Genomic DNA, 24,311 nt, shown 5'->3' on the forward strand with positions numbered 1-24,311 from the left:
AAAAAAAAAAAAAAAAAAAAAATCACAATAAAATCAAGAAAATATGAGTTTGTTGGTATTATTATGTAAAGTTACTATAGGGATGCAAAGCTTTTTTTTCAATCCATCCTTGACAGAAATTTGATTTCTGTTGGAGGGGAAGAAATAGAGTTTAATTTTAGTGTATATATTAATAAGAACCTGACTATGCAGATGAAATATTAGTGTTCTGTAGAGTCATCCTTTCTCACATCCCTTAAATAATGAAAATGCTGCAAGCATATTTCATTTTAAAAGCTTAGTTTTCAAAGCTAAGGACTGCAGCAGTTAAATTGCAGCATACTAGCACATCTTAAAAAAATAGAATATTGCGTAAAAGTGCAATATTTCTTGCTAGTCATCTCAAAGTGAAATTATTTCAAATCATCACACATAGAGTAAAATGTTTTGAGCTTTTATTTTATTTATTTATCTTGTTGCAATTTTAATGACTATGGTTTAAAGGTTAAAGAAAACAGGTCATTGGCGTTTGCTGGTCAATCAGGAACAGGAACACAATGGTCACTGAAGCAGCTTTTGCTACTTATATAAGTGTTGATTGGCCCTGCTGGGAAATCAACTCAGCATCTCCATTCAGCTCATCAGCAGAGGGAAGCATGAAGTGCTCTAGCATTTCCTGGTAGACGGCTGTGTTGACTGGGCTTGAGAAAACCCAGTGGACCAGAATCAGCAGATGACATGGCAACCTAAACCATCACTGGCTGTGGAAACCTTGACGCAACATTGATTCCTCTTAATTTTTCCTCCACACCTTGATTTCCAAATGAAAGGCAAAGTTTGTTTTCATCTGAAAAGAGGACTTTGGACATCTGAGGAACAGCTCATTTGTTCCCCTTCCAGCCCAGGTAAGATCCTTGTAGCCCAAGTGTAGATTCATTCATGCTTAGTGACTTTGGATGCACTACAGCACTACAGTCTCAGTCCACTTCTAGTGAAGCTCCCCCAAATTTCTGAATAAATTTTACCTGGGAATCTTCTTCAAGGTTGTGATCATAGCTGACTGACCCAGAGTGAGAGACTGTTTAGAGGCAGGAAACCTTTCCAGATTTTTTGGGTAACACCATGAGTTTCCAATAGTTCACTATTTGACTGAGAAATTGAATTTTTCCATTATGCTTAAGCCATAGCCATCAAAATCACTACAAATAAAGATGTGGAATACTTTGCTTTATGTGAAATGAATCTATATATGAATTTGACTTTCTGAAATGACTGACAAACAATGTTGAATTTTATATATATATATATATTCTAATTTGCTGATATGTACAACAGAGGAGTATTAGGGCTATACCAAGAAAAAAATAAAACCATGAGAATAAAGTAATAATAATATGAGAATTAAGTCATAAGATTTTAAGAATATAAAGTTGTATTATTACTTTATTCTCTTATTTCAAATTTATTCTCATATGAGTTTGTTCTCATAACATTATGACTTTATTCTCATCCATCCATCTATCCATCCATTTTCTTACATCTTGTCCCTTGTGGGGTCAGGAGGGGTGCTGGTGCCTATCTCCGACGAGACATTTCGGGGAAATTCTAACTGTACAACCTGAGTATTCATCAATAAACAGCATACACAAATGTTTGAAAATATTATAAGTATTAATCTTACTCTAAAACAGAATTTAAAATTTCTATAATTGACTAAGGCATTTCCCCTCCAAATAAAACTGCCGCAAAGCCTAGATTCCCAGTAAAAGGTAACAGTGCCCTCTGCTGGCAAGCTCTTAGAAATAATTATATCGGTCCACCTTAAAAATAACAAACATGGCGTTTTTCCGTGTTGGTGGGGCGAAGTGTCACGTCCTGCCCCGCCCGTCGGTGCTTTCAAGGCTCCGTAAATGCCACAGAGGGAACTTTACTGACAAAAGTCCACAGACATCATGAACTCCTGATATGCACTAAGTCCAATGGTCAACATCGCCAGGCTGGTCTTTGGATGTCCGCGGCGCCTCTCTTGCTCAAAGCAGCCAGTCTGCATGAGGACTTCAAAGCCGAGCGAGTGTGTGGCGGCCAACTGCGCGTGTTGATTTAAAAACAGAAAAAAAAAGAAAAAAGTTAGGCCGAGGGGACCGCAGGCATGTCTGAACCGAGAAGATTTGTGAGTCCGTTTCACCGACCGCAGTTTTTAGCTGCTGCAGCTCCGGCGGGGAAAGCCAAACTAACGCACCCGGGCAAGGCTATTCTGGCAGGTAAGGAAGGGGTGACAGCGGGGCTGAGCGCTGGGGTCTGCGCCTGAGTTTACAAGCTCCAGCGCTGTCAGCTCACTGGACTCCGGTGTGTTTCCTTTCACTTCCTAGGGAAACTATCACTTTTTTTAGGACTACCCTGCTAAATTACTAATGAATGTGAATATCTAAGAAAATATGTGTGTTGACCAAGGTATTCTCAATAGTAATGCTAGTGTTTCTTTTCTTTTTTATGCAGTCATTGCGGAACAAGTTGTTTCCGATCCAACTTTAGAATATATCTGAAGTGTACAAGAATTAAAAAAATAAAATAAAATCCAAAAATGTTTATTTTACACATGAAATCAGACGCTCTTAAAATAAAATACTGGAGCAAGTGTTGTCACAGGAATGTCTATGTACTTTTGACCTTTGACCCCTTCACCAGCAACATTGGAAATACAAACGGATTCCATAAATCCGAAACTCTGTTTTAAAGAAAAGATGTATTGGCTGCCTTTATTTTACAAGTTGCAACAAAATCAATGCAGATTCTGCTTTGTCTAAACTACTACAGTTAAAGTTTGATCTGTTTAAATATTTTCTTTTGCGAACTAAGGATAAAATAACAACCCAGAATCCTTAATGATTCTGTGAATTAAGCCTTTAGTTAGCACTGAATCAGAAGTTCTGAATCAGCTACCAGCTTCAGCATCATGTGCGATGCTCGTGCTACCCCTCTGCAAGAGTGGTTCCCTTGGCGGTGAGCCATTACAAGTTGATAGTTTAACCTAATAATGTTTTGGAGCCGTCTACATGGGTCCAGTTCTCTTGTTATTTAATTACACTGACATAAAAATCCTTTTGAGCAGAATAAAATCTAAAGTTGCATTGCAGAAGTTTAGCTATTTCAACTTCAGAATTAAGTGTTTGCACTAAAGCATGTTGGCATCCTCACAGTATGATAATCTTTTGTAGTAATGCCACATTTCATTTGCAAATCTTAAACAAAAATCTGCATAGAATGCTTTCATTTCAGTGATGTTAAGCAGAAGAACAACCACGATTCTTCCATGTACTGAAATCTCTCTTTACATCTCAGTAAAAGGAGTTTAGAAATGGTGGAACATTTTAGTGCTGTTGAAACCACAACTTTTAAAAACGTCACCTTTTTTTCACACTATCTGACACTGGATCAAACTAAAGGTTTTCTGTTTTAGGTCAGGTTTCAATGTATATAAAAAAACGCAGCACATTTCCAAAAAGATGTCAATTTTTTTTTTTTTTTTTTACGTGGGATGTTGATATTTGCACATAGTTTCCAGCATAATAAAAAGAAACGTAGATCTGAATAAAAACGATCAGTACTTTTACTGTGATTCTGTGGTGAAAAATTAAATGTAATTATTCCATGAAAAATCAGAAAAAATGCTAAAACCTGCATTTGTTGCTATATCTATTTTTGAAACTGCAGCTGTTTCAGTTTTTAGTCAAAGTTTTTTGGATCTGTAGGTTGTAGACTCCTGCACTATGAGGAAGACTATACCCAAATAACATAGAACCTCCCAGTCGATGATTTTCATAGCTTAGCAAGCGTCTGATAGGTTAATTCAAAACATCTGAGTCAGGTGAAGGTGAACCTGTGGCTGTCATATTCACCATTTCAAGTTTTCTGCAGTTGTTTTTTTTTTTCTTTTAGAGTAACCATATAGAGAATAGTTTACTTTAAAGGCAACATGGGCGGTCTGCAGCCTGACCCAGTTACAGCTGGTCCCTTGGGTGAAATGGGCCAAAATTCCAGCAAACTAAGAACGCACAAAGTGTTTGACCCAAGTCATAGAGTTTAAAAGGTGATTCTGAAGATCCCCATTGTAACTAAACACAACACAAAATGACTTTATTCTGGATATTTTTTTTGTGAAAACTTAATGTTTTTTTAATGAAAAATTTCCCAAAGGCTTCTGTCACTCATTATTAGTGATGATTAGATAGAGCAGATGAAATACTTTTTGATGAGAGCTGAATGGAAGTGTGTGATCAGAGAAGACTTTAGGACGGTTCTTAAAGGTGTTTGTCATTTTGTTCTGTAACGTTCCCCTTTGCATCAGGTACCTCAGACTTCAGCTCAAGCCCCTTTTGCCCCCCGGCTCTCTAGTCAATCAATGACAGACGGTTGGACTCACAGATCAGCATGTACTGGAGAATAATCTCCTATCGGCAATGTTGCGTCATAGGCACCGTTAACACAGATACCGTGACTATTGGACACTACTACTACTGATCACGTTTAAAACATCAATAAGATTCACAGTCGTCGCCCATCGTTTTCCTGAACGTGACTCCCTGTGTGTGTTTATTAACCTGCTGCCCTCATTGGGTTTGCTCAGAAGCCCGGGACCCGGCGCTCGTGGTCACGAGCCACGATGACGAAGCACTTTGCTCCCAGATTACAACACGCCTGCGCCGGCCCCAGGCTCAGTTCAGGGGCTCAGCACAGGGGCTTAACTTTCCTCTTTTTTTTTTTATTTTTATTTTTCCCCACTGATGTTACAAACAGATTGCTTTTTTCAAACTTGTCCTCAGGGTGGAGTGGTCAGGGTAACATTTGAGGGCATAAAGGCAACAAGCTTACTCTATTTGTTTATGTAAGACAAAACATGGAGAAAACACTGTAGTCCTCATAGTTGCTGCCATAGACTGGTTTTCTGCACATCCACTTGTTTAAAGGTGCAGCTCAGCTTATCTTATATGGTTAAATGAAGAATCTGCAGAATGTGAAAATTACTCTTATCTGATTTAATCATCAGAATAATTTTTAGAGTAATTCCTATTACTAATAATCATTAGTGCAGGCCTCAACTGAAGCCTAACTAGTTCAGATCTCTTGTGTTGTCACCATACTCACTATTTAAATGTTAAACGTTGCTGTTACTAGTGGAATCCCCCAGAGGCTAGTTGTGTTCACAGATAACCTAAAACCAGTAAATAACTATGTAGGTATTTAGGTCTCAAATACTTTAGCAACTTTTTCGGCCACATTTTTTTTCCCTAAAGTCCAAAAAAAAAAACAATACTTCATTCCAAATGTCAAGCTAACATAAGTGACCAACTCTGTCGACAGTGTCGTTGTGACAACGCGCTGCTCCTCAATTTCTGACTTGCAAACTTGCGGGACGAAAAGCAGCGTGATGCATGTTGTAGGAGGTTGTTTCAGGTCTTCAGCACAAATGAATGCAGATTTAGCTTGTTGTTCCTCTTAGATCTCCCTTTAGAGATAAATGTGTGTCTGTGTGCTTGAGACGTTTCGACCTCAAGGAGACGTCCGCGCGCCTCCTCAAACGTCAGCATTCCATTCAGAGATATGGAGTTTTCACTGAAGGCAGGGATGATGTGCTAGTTTATCTGATGTTGACTCAGAGAAGAAGAAAATAAATAATTTTCAGTATTTGTATCCTTGTCAGATGTCTGTAGAGACACCTAGTAAGTGGGCAAAGATAATCTAATTTACTCTCATCAGAGTTCGATTCACATCTCCCCAGGTGAACCAGGTAAACAAACTAGAGTCGTATTAAGGCAGACTAAACAGGGCTGATGTGAATGCACCCTTAATGATCGTTTGACCATCTATGGCTAAAAGTAAAATACTCTATACACATGTTTGTGTTCCTCCAAGTGGCCAAATTATTATTTTCTGAATTAATCAGAAAATGAGGTTGGGCTGCTGTCAGTAGAAGTCACTCCAAGTGTCCAGCGTACTGACGGGAGCCGATCTTCATTGTCGCAGACGAAACAGCCGCATGGCATAGCATGAGACTGAATACTGTGACTATTAAATCAAGAGTTTCAATGGCTTGTTTTTACTAGTTTGATAAATTCTCTCTGGAACCTGGTTAACTCTCATTAGAAGCACTACAGTGTGTTTTGCTTGTTTTCATCTTGTTAAAATGATGTTTAAATCGATGGAACACATCTGAACTCGATCAACTGGTTCTTTGTCTTTCCCCAGCTTGAATATGTGGACCACTGCAGGTACTGCCAAGTCTCGTCTCTTGATGACTGTGTTGTGTACTGTGATTTTGATCCTGGCTTAATTTGTAGTTAGAGCTTCAGAGCCAGCCTCTAACTACACTGCCTGGGTGTGTCGCATCCAGCACTGTTGGCACATTTAGAACAGGCTTTCATGAAACACTAGAAGGGTTTTGTGCAAGCCCCGGTTTGGGAAGGCTGTAATTCTGTGGTTGTATTTTGCACAAAACCCCCAACTTGTTTGAGTTGATTGTTGGCTTGAACCACTGCTGTGCTGAATTTCACTGCATGACTTTTTTTTTTGTATTTTTTGTTGGAAATGCATGTTAAGAGCATCAACACACTATGCCTTTTTTATTCATAGGGGCACGTTCAAACTAAAGCACGGTTGTTGTTTTTTTATGAAGCAATCTTAAAAATAAGATTATATCTCCCATTTTATCAGTGTGTTTTGTCATGTTAGCTTCTTTCCCTTTATGCATACAGTACACCTCTTGTTTGCGTTACAAGAATGTGTCCACTCACAGACACTGGATCTGCTCTGGTGGCTCACCAAAGTGCTGATCAAGAGGTTACACGCCCCCTTTGACTTGGAGCGGGGCCAAGGGGCGTATCTGAGGGTAGAATCACTCTGAGATCAGCCCAGCCAATCAGCTGCAGGCGCCTTGTTTGCTGTTCAACAGCAGATGTGTGACCGCCAGGAATTTAAGGTGGAACGGCTCAACTCGGTACCGTACGTTGGGAGTTCTCACAATCCAGCACCGGCTTCACTAACAACTCTTTCTTTGTGTTTTGTTTATACATCTTTATGTCTCACGTCGTGGGTAACGCTTTATTCATGTTTTTAAAGCATGTTGTGTTGTATTTTATTCCGTGTGACAAAACCAAGAGCCTTTTTCATGTTTAGTTGTGTTAGATATGATGAATATTATTAGCACCCTTCTGACTTTTGTAACTTTACAACTTCAAAGTTGTTACATAAATTGAAATGGAAAGAAAATTATGAATGGTTTTCACATTATTTACGAAAAATCTATAAATACTGACTTCTGGATGTACTGACATCTTATTTAGGGGTATGAAAGTAAAGTGGACTGAATACAAGTGCATACCATATATTTCAGATTTTATGTATTCTTATGCAATTCATTAATCAACATCAATGTGGATGATTTTTACTTTTAAATATTTTTTGTTTAAAATTTTATAGGATACTTTGATCTATTTTATGTGTAATTTTTTTAAACAGAACTTAAAAACGACAAGCCATGAAGGGGACATTTTTTTTGCCCCGTATGTTGTTGTGTGATAAAGAGTTGTTGTGTCCCTCGGCGGCTCCCTTTGTGTTGGTTCTTTGACCCGGTTTCGCCTCAGGAAACCGTCTTCACCCAGATGTTTTGTGTTCACTCAGGCGGGATTGCAGGAGGCATTGAGATCTGCATCACCTTCCCAACAGAGTATGTAAAAACACAGCTGCAGCTCGACGAGAAAGCCAACCCTCCCAAATACAGAGGAATCGGTGAGTTTGCCCTGACTAGTGTAACCCAGTGTGGCCTAAGCAACATTTAACTGATTATTTGTTGGTTTTGGAATTTGAAGGTCGTCCACCATCTTCTTTTGTTCCAGAAACTTAAAGGGGCGGTGTTATGTCACATCGACTTTTCTGATGTTCATAATGTTATTCCCTCATGGTGCCTTTGCATCTTTGAGAAATCTTTTAATCTCCCGTTGCAACCATTCAGCCATTCAAAACGTCTGGGTGAACTTAGCCACGCCTTCAAGACGCAGCTCCTCCTCCTCAGAGTTACAGTTTCCAAGCTTCCCAGCTTCCGCCTCATACAGGAGACCACGCCTCCCCTCTCCTCTACTCAGCTCCTTCAGACTAACTAAATTTTCTTTTAAGTCATATTTGACATACAGGATTTTTTATTTTATTTTTTTGGAAACCGCTATTGAGTTGAAGTGAAGCAGAGAACTATAAAAATAGTTCTCTGTTTTTATGATGTTTCCCCCACCATGTTTAATGGTTGGAAGTGTTTAGTTTGAAAATCATACATAAACGGACTAAATGGTAAATGGACTGAATTTTTATCTGAGGTTTTTTATCAGAGGTGTCCCGATACAACTTTTCTTTTTTTTTTTTTTTTTAACTTTGGATACTATACATAGATCGTGGCTTTTAGATCGAGCATCCCAAACATTGAGGAGTGCCCAACATGGAACAAAAATCAAAAGTTGTTTCAGCCTGGATTTAAAAAACCGGCTTCAATTATTACTGAATATTGTGACTGAACTGTATTCAATCATTCAGAACTACTGTCACCAAGAAAACAAAAACAGTTTTCCAAATATAACAAACTAGAAATGAACTCACCTTTTAAAGTAAGAAGAAAATCTTTTTATGCTCTATGTATATTTAACCTGTGATAACTTGTGTTATCACAGGTTAAGAGTCATCGTAAGCCAACCTTTGAATTTTGAACCTTGGCACAGATCTTTATACAAGCCCAACTTGAAAACAAAACTCCTCTGATATTTGTGTCCCTTCAGCCTATTTAGGTGCCATTAATGCTTTAAAAACTAACTTGTGTCCATTTTGTCCTAACAGTGGACTGTGTGAAGCAGACGGTGAACGGCCATGGGGTGAAGGGGCTGTACAGAGGCCTGAGCTCGCTGCTCTACGGCTCTGTACCCAAAGCAGCTGTCAGGTACTGCAGCCACAACACTAAACACACACAAGTGGTTCTCTAATAAACTATAGAGTTTATTAGAGCAGCCTCTTTCCTTTTGCACTGATTGTGTTTGTTGTTGATACAGTCATTGTAACATGCATTTGATTAGAAAGTAAAGACTTCTCCATGTGAAGCACTCATGATGTCAACAAATTGTCTGTTGTGTCAACAAACATTTTTTTTTTTTTTTGTCTGAGAAGTTGCTAAACATAGTGATAAAATTGCTAAGTTGGCAACAGTGTTGTGACTATTGTTTAACTGTGTACATCCAGATGTGGGCAGGTGTGTGAGTCAGCCCTCTGTCCCTGCAGATCAAACAGGGATGATTTTCATACCTTTGTGAAAGTTAAGATCGGTGGATAAAATAGTTTTTGATTTCCCAAAATTAAGGAAATCTGGGCCAATTTATCGGCGCACCGCTAGTATTTACACTTATGCTACACTGAGGGACTCCACACAAAAACTGACCTTCATGGCTTATCTGACATATTCTGTGATGTTGTATAATAAACAACTTTCTTCCATATTGGACTCCATCAGTCCAATTTGGACTGATGGAGCATGCTACATGCTTCAAATCATGAAGCATGTAGCATGAAGGAAGCAGGAAGCTAAAACTTCCTGCTTTCAATTATGCAGAACCACCCAGAGTTTCTCTGCGGTGTCAGTGATCGTCTCCATGTCCTCCTCACCCTGGCAGGTTCGGGATGTTTGAATTCCTCAGTAATAAAATGCGAGACGAGAGCGGCAAACTAGACAGCAAACGAGGATTCCTCTGCGGTCTTGGAGCCGGAGTCGCCGAGGCCGTGATGGTAGTCTGTCCAATGGAGACTGTTAAGGTATAATTAAAAAGTTACAATACTTTGGGGAAGTTAAAATATTTTTGTGTACACACACAGGGCCTTGCAAAAGTGTTCATACCCCTTGAAGAGTCACTGTACAATCACAAATCTCTTTGGATTTTATTGAGATTTTATATGATAGAGCAGCAGAAAATGATGCATAATTATGAAATGACAAAAATTATACATAGTTTTTCAACTATTTTGTAATTAAATATTTGAAATATATACTCTGATATCCCTAAATGAAATCCAATCCAATGTAGCCATTTATTCTTCGCAGGTCATTTACTTAATAAAATTTAAAAAAATATTAGTCAAAATAATTTTTTGTAGCACGATGAAATGGAAAAAAGCTTCAGGGGTATGACTGTTTTTTAAAGGCACCAAAAATGCAAATGAATGTCATAGAAAAAAACAATATGTGTTATGTGCCTCTCAGGAAATTCCCTGTTTTTCTTGTTCTATGAGAACTTACATTTCAAGAACAATCAGTTCTCAGAGAAGAAGAAGAAGAAGAAGCTGCAGCAGTGGAAGTTCTTGTGCAAAAGAACAAGTGAAAATGTGTCTGGATGTATTTTATTTTACTGTTGTTTGGTGGATCTAAGCTAAACCCCAGCATCTTCACTAAACTCAAAAACAGACTCTGGGCTCCTGCTGTGTAATTTTACTCATGTAAACAAACTTCTTATTCTTCTTTGTCTTTTTAGGTTAAATTCATCCATGATCAAACATCAGCTAACCCAAAGTATAGAGGATTTTTTCACGGGGTGAGGGAGATTGTAAGGACCCAAGGTGAGGAAGGTTTTATTTATATATACTGCCCCCTGCTGGTTAACCACCGCTATGCACATAATGTTTCTGCCACATTGGAAATGATTGGTTCCGCTGGGTCCGTGTTGTTTTCGTTCAGTTGAACGAAAACTACACGGACCAAGCAGTTCATCTTTCCTCTCTGATTCGTTTATGTTATTTTAACAGACCATATCCTCCTTCCACTTTGTTAATGAAGTGTTTTGTTGTCTGACTCGTCTTCAGGACTAAAGGGGACCTATCAGGGACTCACTGCCACTGTGCTGAAACAGGGCTCCAATCAGGCCATCCGCTTCTACGTCATGACCTCACTGAGAAACTGGTACAAAGGTATGAAAATAAACCGCTGCAGTAATAAAAGTCCATCTAAAGCTGCAGCTTTTTCAAACAGACCGCTTCTCGTCCCTCTTAAAGGTGATGACCCCAACAAAGAAGTCATCAACCCCCTCATCACCGGGCTGTTTGGAGCTTTCGCCGGAGCCGCCAGTGTCTTTGGAAACACTCCACTGGATGTGATTAAGACCAGGATGCAGGTCAGCTCCCTCTCACATTTGATCCTTGCCTCAGAACTCGACCTGCAGCACTGTTAGTGATGGGTTGTGTTTTTGTCAACAGGGACTCGACGCCCACAAGTACAAAAGCACAGTGGACTGTGCCGTTCAAATCATGAAGCATGAAGGGCCAATGGCGTAAGTGCAATGGGACAGAGTGAAGCTGGGGATAAAAGTTTCTCTTTTTGATCTCTGCTGTGGTTGCCCGGTGAAGGGGTGGTGACCTGCAGGATGGACTCCGCCTCTCACCCAATGACTGCTGGAGATTGCCATCGCTCCTACTCAGAAACAACCAATCGGAGCCAGGAGGAGGGTCTTAGGACTGTCAGTCATTCTGGTGTACGCATTGCTCACTCCGTCCCCCACACAGCGTGTACGAGCTCATGATTGCTGGTTTGCCGACGCTGTGCTAATGGAAGCTAAGAGATCACCATGTACACAAGCATGATTGACAGTGCTAAGACCCTCCTCCTGGCTGTGATTGGTTGTTTCTGACCAAGATCGGTGCATTTCTGCAGATGACAGTAGGATCACAGGGAGAAGGCAGAAGAGTTAGATTATTTTCCCACAGATTATCTGTCTCATATTCTACTGTCAGGACATAGTGATGGCTTAAACAAATATGTAAAAAATTAATTTTCCTAAAAGCTAACTACATACTGCAGCTTTAAGTAGCAAAATCACAATTGAATCACAGTGTCTTCATGTAACATCATGCTCTCCCCATGTCCAGGTTCTACAAAGGTACCATTCCTCGTCTGGGTCGGGTGTGTATGGATGTCGCCATTGTCTTCATCATCTATGAGGAAGTTGTCAAGTTCTTGAACATTGTGTGGAAGAATAACTAATCCGGACGCCCGCTTACTGCACTACCTGGAGCGCTCAAACAGTTACTAAAACAGGCTAAAAATCCCATCTTCTTAAATCGGGTCTTCTCGGTCCTAACGTCTACCTCCAAGTATTTTCAGGTAGAAATCAGAAACGGGTTGGTTTAGTACTTCATTCTTTGTTTCTTACAGCACAGCAGCACAGAAGCAGTGCAAGCATTACCACCTGCGTTACCACATACAACTAATGGTACCTTAGAGATGCAGAAATGCTGCTCACGTTTGCTCTTTCCTCCCGCCTCTCTCAAATTTCCTGATGGGGGAATTTTCCTTAAGAGCCAAGTGAAAAGCAGCCAGTAGATCTGCTCTACTAAAAGAGATGTTAGTGCCTGTCAGCACAAAGTAATGCTGTGTTCACTTGATACAAAGCTAACAGCCAGCTCCTTATAATGTGATTTAAACACTAGAGGAAAAAATATATACTTGAAGAAAAAAAAAAAACAACTCAAGAGATCTAACATTTTAAACCCTTTATTATTTTTTTTTTTACTTGTGTTGAAGTAGAAAGTTTATTAAATTGGTACCTAATGCAATAAATAATATGCTGCTGAGGGTCAAATAAATAAATAAACAAATGCCTTAATTCTAGAATGTTTAAACATGTAGATTATGTTATGAGGTGTAATTTAAAAATATTGCTGTATGACAATTTGTTTAATATCCTTTAAGGATGAGTCAGAGGTGGTGTGAGGAGGGTTCGCCTTTAATTCACAAAGATGTTCTATATTAATGTACGTGTTGCCCTGGGAAGTGCCTGTGTTTTCAGTGGTTCGTTTTGAGCTTAAGGATGAGAGAAGGATGTCTTCCATCACTACAGATTTTAGGAGCAAACTCGGTTTTATACACTGTTGTTAATTCTCCAGCTGTGCCTAAGGTATTTCTAACACGTTTATATCTTCTCAACTCCTCTGTATCGGCATCAGTGTTTCTTTATACTTTTTTCTTTTTCTTTTTCTTTTGCTCTTTAAATTGTATACTTTGCCTTTAAAGTGCTTCGGATGCAACTAATGGTGCCTTTCATCTCTGTCCATAGATTCTTTTGTAATACAGGTACCTAATTTCGGTCTTTCTCAAGTTAATTGCCTTTACTTTTTATGCCATCTGAGGACCTAATGTGCCAACTGCTGCTCATAACACAATTGTATGTTATGGACTTAGAGCTTGTAGCTTGTGAAACTGGCTTGTTTACATGCAATGCTAATTCTTATTTTGCTTATTGCAGTCTTTGTGTGCAACACGCTATGTTTACTGTGAATTATACTTATCTTTCATGTTAATCTCTTAACCCTGGCCTCCATCACAGCTATTTAAATATATCTGGGGTTTTTGGATTAACACTGAAAATGTTCACAGACCATAGAACATCATGTCCCTTCTGTCTCATTACTACAAATAAACATGGTTCAGACTATTTGCTCTGTGTGTGTTTATTTTTTTGTTGTTCTTTGCTCACAAACTGTACTCACACTGTACCATTGTTCGTTTTGCATTAGATGGACGATGATTTTGTAAGGTGTACATGGAAATGTAATGCTTATATTCATTAAACCCTGGCAGATTAAAATGTTGAAATTATTTTCATTTCCCATAAGTTTCTGTCTTATAGAAAGTAAGACTAGAAAATATTAAAAGGAATAGGGAAAATGTTATTTTATTTGTCACAACAAATACTGCATGACCAAACCCTTCTGAAAATTATACACAAATTGTAGCAAGATAGAAATAAATACCTTATATAAGCCCACTTCTACTTATCGTTAAAAAATGTCTTCACATCGGGCGATACCGATTTTGATATTGATATATTGTGCATTCCTAAAAAGGAATTTCATTTAATCATGTTTTATTTACATTTTAATAGAACATTAAATAGTAGAAATGATTTATATCTTTAATTTATACCCTTTTCTTTGATGCCTCCACAGATTTTATCAGATTCCACTCATAAGAACGATGATGGTAAAAAATTAAATATGAAGCCCAAATCTGACCTGAATGAATATGAATTCAGCTCATCTAGAGATTTTTTTTTTTACAAGTTTATAGCCTGAGTTTAATATACGAATAATAAGTATGGACAATACTCTAAAAATAGAGTAAACTGTCAAACTGCAGAAAAAAGCGGAATATGCAAAATTTCTAAAATGGCATCGATGGGACCTGTTTTCCAGTTGCACAGTGGTTTATGACCTTGTTTGGCACTGTTTGGCCATCTCCCCCACCGTAGTTCTAGCAGCCTCTGTATCTGCTGTGGTTGGGCCGAACGATAGAAGATGTTTGTGTCTGTGTAGCGGCGTCCGGGAATGGTTAAACATGTCTCTGAATGGAGGAGGATGCAGAGGCTTCTACTTCAACACCGTGCTGTCTCTGGCTCGGTCGCTCGCGACTCACCAGCACGCGCCGTTAGACAAGGTAACGACCCGGCTAGCTGGTACTGATAGGCTAGTCACAACCCTTTACACTGAATTTGACATTGACGTCCTGAACTTCGCTGTTCTCTCTTTACCGGGTGTGTTCCTGTGGGTCGGAACTGACTTTAAGTTTCTCTGGTAGTTTGGAGGTTTATTGTTATTTGGAGGTTTAACGTAGCTACGCAGTGGGTTTTAGTGTCGGCTGGCTGTTTTTAGCCCACAGTTAATCTGCTCAGGGTGGAACTGAATGAGCTCTGTCTGATTTCTGCCGCTTCTTCCTCTATTTTGCTCTCCTTTAACTTCCAATGTGCGTCATGGACATAATGCAAGAAACTCTGTACAAAACAAACAGAAAATCTCTTAAGACCAATAAAACGTTCAGGACATTCTAAAGAGCATTCTAAAGAGACAAAAAGAAAGAATCACATTTACAAAGTTCTTCTGTTTAAAATTAAATTGCAATGCACTCCGTTCGATTAGGTTTGACAATCGGATTTATTTTAATAGTAAATACTATAATTACATCAAACATCCTGAGCATGCACAGTGTGGAGGGCGACTGTAGACAGGAAGAAACCTTGAAAGGAGCCAAACCCAGGAAGAGCAGACTGCAGTGTTCATGAAAACACTCTGGTTTGAAGTTACAGTCTGACCTTTTTGATAAGCAGCAATGGATTTATATTAAATAATTCATCCATCCAAGTGTTAATCAATTATTCAATCCATGTGTCTTGTCCTGTGGTTGAACTACTGTTTAAATGTTTAATCAATGTTCTGTTTCAGGCTCTCTCTCTTTTAAATATAACGCAGCACTCCTCCCTCTAACTTGTGTTTATTCTGTTTATCTCCTATGCCATCTTCATACTACTATATAAACGGTTTAATACTTTTTGTCGTTGCAGTGATGACAACAATAATCTCCCTTCTGATCAAATTTCAATTCAATTTTGATTTCCTTCAAACACATAGAGAACAAGAGTAAACATAATTAATCCCCCAAATGAATTTACACTTGGGAAGAAGTACAGACTTATTTAGTCCTACCTCCTCTCCAAGACTTCACAATAATTTGTTCTTCTGTTGCCTTATTTTAAATGCTACAATAATAAATTCAGCAGGACTTGAGCAATAATCCTTTTGCTTACTCCGTTAATTTTTTTATGTGACAAGGTAGGACTAAACAACACACATTTCCATTGATATACTACTATATAAACTTATTGTTGCTTTTTGTTGAAATTAGACTTCCTATCGTTACACACACATACCCCCAACACCTTCCAACCATATATGGACAAATTCATATACAATTGTTTGTGTTCCTGTATTGTATGTATTGCATTTACACATACATACCTGCACACCTACTAACACATACATGCATATAAATATTAATTAGCCATACCAAAGAAAGTGTGAGTTGTAAAGTTAATAATATGTTATACATACACATTATTACTTGTAATTTATCCATCTGTACCCATTTATCTGTACAAGCAGCCAGCGGTTGAGCTGGTTGGAGGAGAGATTTCAGAATTGGGAAGTTTTGAACAGGAAGCACCCAATGTGATGAAAGGGCCGTTTCAATAACAATACAGCTGTACTTCATGGTGTTTTTACGATTAATGATCAGCCGGGTTTGTTTCTGCTTTTTTCTGGGTGTTTGAACTTTGATTTGAGAGAAATTGTTTGACTCACTGAGAAGGTTACAACACAGTAGGAAGCAGATCAGGAAGTCACAATAAAACAGCGATTATTATACAGTTAGTCAGTAAAGTCAGTCATTTTCATAGGGCTTTTAAAAGCACAACAGTTTTGTTTCCTTCAGGGTTTTTTGCACACTATGTTAAGTTGAATAACTTTTGTTCTAACAAGTCATTTTAATTAAATAAAAAAAAAAGTAGCATGTTGCATAACTTTTGCTAGATGATCCTCACAGAGACTTTCTCCCATAGGAAAACTTTGAAGTTCACAAACAAGCATTTGTAATCACTCTTATATATTTGCTGGCAAATGTTCAAACAAGATCAATCCATGAGATCAAACTCTTAGCCACAATAAACAGATAAACCAAATTATTATGGTAATATTTTTTGTAGAAAGCTGTGTTGTTTTTATATCATTTTCCACTAATATTCCACAAATATCGACATCCCATAGAAGAAAATTAATCCATTTTCTTTTTGTAGATGTTTTTATATTTTCCTCATTTAAATTGTGGTTCTAGGGTAGATATTTCTCTGAAATTATAAGTTTTATTTTTTTAATGGGGACATTTGTGGCTGAAGTTTTTTTATTCTGCTGACCTCAGGGTAGAAATGGCCATTTGAGTTGTAACAAGAGGTTTTTGGCTTGGTTCCTAAAAGGCGTTTATCCCAACCCAATCATTAAGACTAATGGAGTTAAAGTATCCCTGCAGGGAAGGTCATGTCAACAGTAAATGTGTTAGTTACAGGTTCTCCTAACAATGTATTATATAAATAGGACATCAGTCACACAAAGAAGTGTAATTTGTATTAAAGTGCTCACAGTAACTGCAGGCATCATATTTTCAAATGCATTGATGTTTATTGATGCTTCCATTGAACAAACAGTGGAGAAAATAGTAAAACTATACATACAGATAGTTTTGGAGTGTTTTAAACATTCATTGGAAATTATCGTCCCAGCAATAAATATAAATTTTTATCATGATAGGAAGTTTATCACGATAAATAATAAGAGGTAAGATAAATGCCCACTCCTGTACATAAATGCTTTTTTTTTTTTTAAATCACAATACATTGATTTTACTGTGGCATCATTTATTAAACTATACATTTTCAAAACGGCTCTAAAATGACACATTTCTGAATTTAAGTCAATGCTCTCTTCAGCATTTGCCTTGGTTGCCTTCTAATTCATATAGTTGAACAAAAAAGTCTGTTTTATTAACCCTTGTTGTTGTTCTGCAGGTGCAGAAGCTGCACTGCATGTGCCCTGTGGACTTCAGAGGCGTCTTCCAGCTTGACGAGAGGAGGCGGGATGCTGTGACTGCTCTTGGGATTTTCCTGGTAGAGTCCAACCTACAGGTAAATCCCGTTCCTGCCGCTTCGTCATGCGCTCATGCCAACGTTCACGACTTGCTAAACACGACGATCTTGTGTTGCAGCACAAAGACGTCATCGTCCCCTACCTTCTTGGGCTACTCAAAGGGCTTCCCAAGGTTCAGTGGATCGAGGAGAGCTCTGAACGCAAAGGGCGGGGTCAGTATCACTGTGGTGCTCAGGTCAAGTCTTGAAGCTGTCACTGCAAGGTTTTAATCTCTGTTTTCGTCTCGTCCTACAGACGCTCTTCCAGTCGCAGAAAACTTCAGCTTTTGTCTTGTGACGCTGCTCTCAGATGTTGCTCAGAGAGATGAGAACTTTAGAGGACAGGTGTGTGCTTCCTATTTACTCATCCGGATTCACAGACACATAGTATTTAGTGAGTGCATTAGTAGAGTAGCTGTGGATAGATGCAGATTTGAAATAAAATCACAATGCCTTGGTTTTTAACCCCTTATTGCCTATATTTATTTCATATTATATAATAAAAATAGCAGAATCGTGGTTTTGTTGTCTGGCAGATGCTAAATTAAATAAAGATTCTCTTTATTTATACCCAACACAAATTTATAGTGTGATGCAAATTAGTGATGTTGGGCATAATAGTAATTGAATGCATTTTCAATGTTAGATATGTAGATTCTTTCATTGATGCTGCTATGGCTAAACAGGAATACAGCATCTGTTTTTGTAATATCACTCTGGTCAATCATCACAGAGTTTGAAATGCAATCTAATGCTGTAAAATCACAGCTAGTGGTGTCTTTATTTATTAGGTTTATTCGATAGGGACAGACACAGCATAAGATAATTTGATGTGTGTCATTCACGCTCTGACCACTAGATGTGAAGTGCTTCCAATAAAATCCTAGGTATGTGTAGAATATTCATCAGTAGGCGTCTCTGCAGCCTTTAGACACAAAACAGTTTGAGGTGATTTTGTGGTAATAGTCCAAAAATGGTTAAGAGTTTAGAATGAAAAGATTGAACGGCAAGTAAGTGTGTTTGTGAATAAACAAGCTACACTTTTAGGCTATATTTGTATTAAAAAATGTATGAAATAAAACAAAATAACACGTGACTTATTTAAATTATATGGAGATCCTCAGAGATATAGACTTGTGTATGTTTTTCTTTCTCTTTCGGCCTTTATCCTTTCTTTGAGTCAACTTTTCCAAAAATTCAGTTGAGTTTTTTGATATGCTGATGATACATAGATGACCTACTGAATGTTATCGTTTCTCCTAGAATGGTTGGCTGGTCACACCCTTCATATAATCCTACATGACAACAACAACGCTCTAAAAATGCAAATGTCCCAATACGCTAAGGTCAAAGAAAAACTGAATTTTGTCCTGTTGTTGTCGAACTCTTGATGCACTGTGACACCGTAAGGGCCTGGAAAATCAATGCTGATTAAAAAAACATCTGTTCCCTTGTCTGAAGATAGAACTATACAGATATGATATACATGAGATTTAATGACTTTTGCGCTACGTCCTCATGAACTAGCTGAAAAGCCAGCCATGTATTTCAGATCCTGGAGGCGCTCATGGACATCATGCAGGTCCTTCAAGACATCTGCAAAAATCCAGATGCTCACGATAAAGGTGCTAACCCAACACCCTTTACAGTTTCTCCATGTTTCCCCTAGTTATTCCAGATAATCTTATCCTTTGCGTCCATTTCGTCTCGCAGGATACCTGTGCAGGTACACTGTGCCCAGCCTGCTGGGTGTGGCCAGGGCGTTTGGCCGATACAGTAACACGGACGAGCCGCTGCTGTCCAAGCTGTTCCCCCGACCCGCTGCCCCGTTGCTCTCTGTAGGTGACTGCGGCGATGTGGCCCGACGGCGCTCCTTCAACGACTTCCGCTCCATCCTGCCGAGCTCTCTGCTCACGGTGTGTCAGGGAGACTCTCTGAAACGTAAAACCTCCTCTGTGTCCAGCGTTTCACAACAGGTATCGGCGGCTCCAGAGTGGAACAGGCAAGACGACTTGGGACTCGTGTTAAAATAAGAATCACCGTGTGTCTGTTTTGTAGGCAAGTCCAGAGAGAACGGGACTGACGCCCAGCTCTCCTGCCGATCCGTCTGCGCAGTACTTTGAAGGTAAACAGCCCGTGCAGTGCCATGATCGTCTCCACTGATCATATTATTCACAATTTGACAATTTTTAAAAATAAATTAACTTAATGGAAACAGGGCAATTTCGAAATTGGTTCATTTAGCAAATCTGCAGAGGAAACATTTTTTCTGCGTCACACGAGTCGCATGATCAACAACCAGTTGTTGCCGCTGGAACAAACCAAGAAGAAGAAGACAGGAAGTGGTTGGACTATGATTATGTGGTGTGTTTACTTATTGCATGACCAAACTTATTCACATGTGATTTTAATTGCATTTCTTATTTAATGAAAGCATCACAATTGCAAAATTGTGTTGTTTGACATTAGTGGGATACTAACAAAGTTTTGCACACATTTATAATGGAAACGCTCCAGGAAGCATAATATAAACAGAGTATGTTCACATTTCCAAATGTTTATTTTTACTTACATTTCCATTGAAAATGTGCGTACATTTTTGTCAGCATTCCATTAATGTTGCAAAAAATACAATTTGGCAAATGTGTTGTTTCAATTAGATAAGAAATAAAATGAAAATCACACGTGAATAAGCTTGTTAATGCAAAAAATCATTAGCAGCTACCTATGCAGCGTTTTAGAGAAATTGTAATCTGTGATTTTACAGAGGAGCTGTGAATTCAACATGTTAGAATGACACACAACTTTACATGAGCTGTGTGACGCTGTGAGAACTCTGGTGGAGCCAGCTGCACGCTGTCTGAAAAACACAAAACGGTATTCCTCCGACCACTTCCTGTCGTCTTCTTCATTGTTTTCAGCAGTAGCAGCATCCGGCTGTTGATCAAGTGACTCGTGTGATGCAAAAAAAAATGTTTCCAATGCAGTTTTATAAAATACATCCATTTCAATGCAGTCGAAAAACCACCTCATCCCAGTACACAAACTTCTTACAATTGTTTTTTATAATTGTTGTGATTCCATTCATTTTCCATTCATTTTCTTAATTTCAAGTTACACAATACGTTGACTAATTCACCACTTTTTTCCCAAAAGAACCTCCTTTCCCCTTCAAAGCATTCTTTTTCTTCCCCCAGGCTCCTACCTCCCTGATGGCAGCGCCGTGGACCCCGATTATTATTTCTCCACCATCAGCTCCAGCTTCTCTGTCTCTCCTCTTTTCACTGGGAGCAGCTCCGGAGAGTTCCAGGTCCCTCTGGAGATGCTCAGGCAGCTCCTTCACATGGTTAGCGCTAACTCCACTCAACACTTTCACCACTAATCACAGCACAGTGCAAAACTGAAATCTGTTCTGTCTTCAGTCTTTGTAGTTACACTATTACCTCAGTAATGCAAACAGAAAATAGTTCATATCTTCTGCCATTAGTTTATTGTTAAAATAAACATTGCTTGCTTGTTTTGATCAGGTTGAGCAATTTGTTTCCGAGTCGTTTTTGAAGTCACTGGATGGCATCCTAGCAGAATACCAGGAAGTAAGACTCTTACACCAAGTTTGTTCTCTTTTCTGTGAAGATGTCATTAGATTAGCACCACTGTTGCCAACTTATCAACTCTGTTGCCTTATTTACCAGCTTGTCAGACTAAAAAATATCTGTAGGCCAAAATCATAGTCAGACCAGAAAACTGCAATCTGTGCACCCGTACTTGTAACAGTTATTACTTACTGATGCTGTTCTCTTCATAGAGCAATCCAGAAATTCATCTTTACTACAAGACCTTCAGTGACCCGTTATATGTGGCCATATTTAAAATGCTGAGAGACACTCTGTACAATCTGAAAGGTGAGGAAACCGCTCTTGACGTTCTTCAAATCTTTTAGAAAAACTATGTCTAACAGTTAGTCATAGTTTCCCTAATAAATAAATATATTCTTCATGGTTCAGACCTTCAGACTGACTATGTGAAGGAGGTTCATGACTTCGTCCTGGAGCAGTTCAGCAGCAGCCAGTCAGAGCTGCAGAGGATTCTCCATGACGTGGAGTACCTTCAGAGTGAATTGAGCCCGCTCAAACTGCGTTGCCAGGCCAACGCTGCTTGTGTTGACCTCATGGTTTGGGCTGTCACAGAGGAACAGGGTGAGACTTGGATCATTTGATCCAGTCTAACAAAATGTAATTTGATTTTTCTCATGACTTGAAAGCTGTTTTGTTTTTTTTCACCAGGCGCTGAGAACCTTTGCACCAAACTGTCAGAGAAGCTGCAGTCGAAGACTTCTAGTAAAGTTATCATCGCCCACATGCCCCTCCTCATATGCTGCTTACAGGTGAGAAAAAAAAATGAGAGAAGTAAATTCTAAAATATGTTTTCATTGTTACAAAGCATTTAGAGTTTAATTGACTTTCATCTTTTGTTTGGTGAATTCTCAGCAATTACAGGAGAGCTTAGTCTGGCAAAGTATGCAATTTGATTTCATTAGTTTCCAAATCTGCAAAAGAATTGAAAAATAAAAACTGACTTGGGGGAGGGGGAATCTGAATTTGCAGATTTTTTGTTCCATTGACAATTTTGGTCCATGTGACAAAAACTTTTGGACATTCCTAACCTAAAAGAAAAAATTATTTAAAGGTGCAATATTATGTAAAATTAACTTTTTTGAGCTTCACATCGTGTTCTAATGTTCTCAGTTCCTTCAGACTAGCCAGCAACAATTAGCAAACACTGATGGAACTTCCCATCTGCTGATCTCATTATAGGAGCTACTTCTCAGTGCAACATAGGTAAAAACGTTGTTAAAGGGTTAATGGAGGAGCCATTTTGTGGTGACTTCCTGATGGCGGAGTTTCAGAAATGAGTTTCTTAAAGAGACAGAGGCTCAATTTCAAGGCGCTAAATTATGAAGTGAAAAACTTCTTTTTTTTAAGTCATCCTTGAGATATATATTGCATTTTTACAACAACTCAAGGTAATGTAGTTACTTAATCATCCTATAAAACAGTATTATGAGCCTGGAAAACACACAGTACTGCCTTTTTAAATGATGGCCTTCATCTTTGCTTTGGCACATCAAATTTTGAGTTTTGTCGAACCTGATGATTATTTTAGTTTATCTGAGTTACAAAGAGATGAACATGCATGCATGCAACCTAACATTCTCTGCTTCTCTATGTGAACCATTCATTGTAATTCAATACAATCCGCCTAGCCTAGTGAAAGCAGGAGTGCAGTGAACTAACATGATGTTGGTGTAACATTTAATCTGTTTAGCATATTGGTACGCTGCAAATTAGCAGATCACTTGGAGACTCCTATTGGGACTTCAGGTTTTCTATTTCTTTATCCTGACCTTCTATCCCAGCTCTGACTTCATTTGGTGACAAAAGCGTCACTGAGCTGCCACCATAGCTACACTGTTACTTCCTGACTGCATGAAATCAGTGGAAAGTGGTTCAAAGCTGGATGCCTAGCAGCTGTTAGCTGTTGTGTTTGTGTGCAGGGTTTGGGTCGTCTGTGCGAGCGCTTTCCTGTCGTGGCGCACTCCGTCACCACGTCTCTCAGAGACTTCCTGGTGGTGCCCTCTCCTGTTCTGGTGAAGCTCTACAAATATCACAGCCAGTGCGCTCCAGGTAACAATGTTGCTCCCAAGTGGACAAGTTGTCCTCCTCAGATAGAGGGGATGCATGTAGCATTATCATAAATGTCTCGTATTTAAGTCACAGACAACAAATAGTAAAAATACCCAATTTTTTTAATTCTATGAGATGAACCAACAAAAAGTGGCACATTATTATAAAGGGGAAGGAAAAGTGTAGCATGCAGCTCCTTGTACTGTTGTCTCTACTATTGCCATAATACGTAACTGAATTTCATTTTACTCCTTTATCATTTTTAAAAAATACATTTTTAAAGGGTTTTAGCAGAATAATGTCACTATTTTATTTTTATTTCTAGCAGCTAATGCCGTAGCATTACCAAAAGCACTTAGCAACATGGTGTTTAGCAGAAGCTAATGCTGAGACTACAACCCTTGAGCACCAGTTTAATTTTGACATAATTTACATCCTATGTGATGCTCTTATATGATGTATTTATGTTTAAATCTTGTTCTCAACTTTCCATGTTTTATTTTCTTCTTGTATGTGTCTTGTTAAAAATAAAGTTATTGGGGGGGTGAAGGAAACGGGAGAGAAAACAGAACTGCAGCATAACAGTCTTCACCCATTTCAAAATAAGAGCATGAATGTAAACATCTGATTACCTGAAGAACTCTTACTAGTCGATGACCAAATGTCGAACTTTATTCAACTGAACGCAAAACAGCCAACTAAAGAGGCCATTTGGAATTGGTTTGGAAACTTTAATTCAGGGGACGCTAACTGCGCTAAACGTTTTCAGTTAGGAAAAGCGCTAAACACAAACCTAGCTCATCTGTTAGCGGATTAGTGGAAATGTACCCACCACTGATCTAATACAGTGTGTCTTACAAAATAACTGTCTTTTCAAGGAGGAAGTGACATCAAGATCCATGTGACCAATGAACATTCTCAGTCAACCATCAGCACCAATGCAAGCAAGAAGAGCCAGCCGTCCATGTACGAACAGCTGCGGGACATCTCCATCGATAACATATGCAGGTGAGTTAGAGTGGAAAAAAACCATTCAACCTTTCATCTTAAAATCTCCTCAAAAAGGCTTGATGTCTCT

General features: G+C 38.7%; 2 protein-coding genes across 4 annotated transcripts in view; both read left to right on the forward strand.

The window, feature by feature from the left end:
• Positions 1–1,825: 1,825 nt before the first annotated feature.
• On the forward strand, positions 1,826–12,511 carry slc25a1b (slc25a1 solute carrier family 25 member 1b). 2 transcript variants are annotated; one of them, XM_015032453.1, is made up of 10 exons: positions 2,158–2,240; positions 6,223–6,245; positions 7,654–7,761; positions 8,851–8,950; positions 9,675–9,813; positions 10,527–10,611; positions 10,855–10,959; positions 11,044–11,162; positions 11,245–11,318; positions 11,914–12,511. In XM_015032453.1, exons 2-10 carry the CDS (start codon positions 6,230–6,232, stop codon positions 12,026–12,028), a joined length of 861 nt encoding a protein of 286 aa, XP_014887939.1. In that variant the 5' UTR covers positions 2,158–2,240; positions 6,223–6,229; the 3' UTR covers positions 12,029–12,511. The 2 variants fall into 2 exon arrangements, with proteins under 2 accessions (XP_014887938.1, XP_014887939.1); XM_015032452.1 differs by lacking the exon at positions 6,223–6,245 and having other exon boundaries at positions 1,826–2,240.
• Positions 12,512–14,265: 1,754 nt separating this feature from the next.
• The window catches only part of pi4kaa (phosphatidylinositol 4-kinase, catalytic, alpha a), a 31,728-nt gene continuing 21,682 nt past the window's right edge, over positions 14,266–24,311 (forward strand). For both annotated transcript variants that reach the window (XM_015032454.1, XM_015032455.1), the window contains exons 1-14: positions 14,266–14,479; positions 17,433–17,549; positions 17,630–17,723; positions 17,806–17,894; positions 19,102–19,174; positions 19,263–19,525; positions 19,608–19,674; positions 20,747–20,895; positions 21,077–21,142; positions 21,355–21,451; positions 21,554–21,745; positions 21,833–21,933; positions 23,104–23,233; positions 24,112–24,241. In XM_015032454.1, the coding sequence (XP_014887940.1) occupies positions 14,381–14,479; positions 17,433–17,549; positions 17,630–17,723; positions 17,806–17,894; positions 19,102–19,174; positions 19,263–19,525; positions 19,608–19,674; positions 20,747–20,895; positions 21,077–21,142; positions 21,355–21,451; positions 21,554–21,745; positions 21,833–21,933; positions 23,104–23,233; positions 24,112–24,241 (1,667 nt within the window). In that variant the 5' untranslated portion in view covers positions 14,266–14,380. The remainder of the gene's footprint in view (positions 14,480–17,432; positions 17,550–17,629; positions 17,724–17,805; positions 17,895–19,101; positions 19,175–19,262; positions 19,526–19,607; positions 19,675–20,746; positions 20,896–21,076; positions 21,143–21,354; positions 21,452–21,553; positions 21,746–21,832; positions 21,934–23,103; positions 23,234–24,111; positions 24,242–24,311) is intronic.

This window comes from Poecilia latipinna, unplaced genomic scaffold (assembly GCF_001443285.1).
Source record: "Poecilia latipinna isolate Pla-1442-1.1 unplaced genomic scaffold, P_latipinna-1.0 Scaffold242, whole genome shotgun sequence".
In the NCBI taxonomy this organism is placed as follows: domain Eukaryota; kingdom Metazoa; phylum Chordata; class Actinopteri; order Cyprinodontiformes; family Poeciliidae; genus Poecilia; species Poecilia latipinna.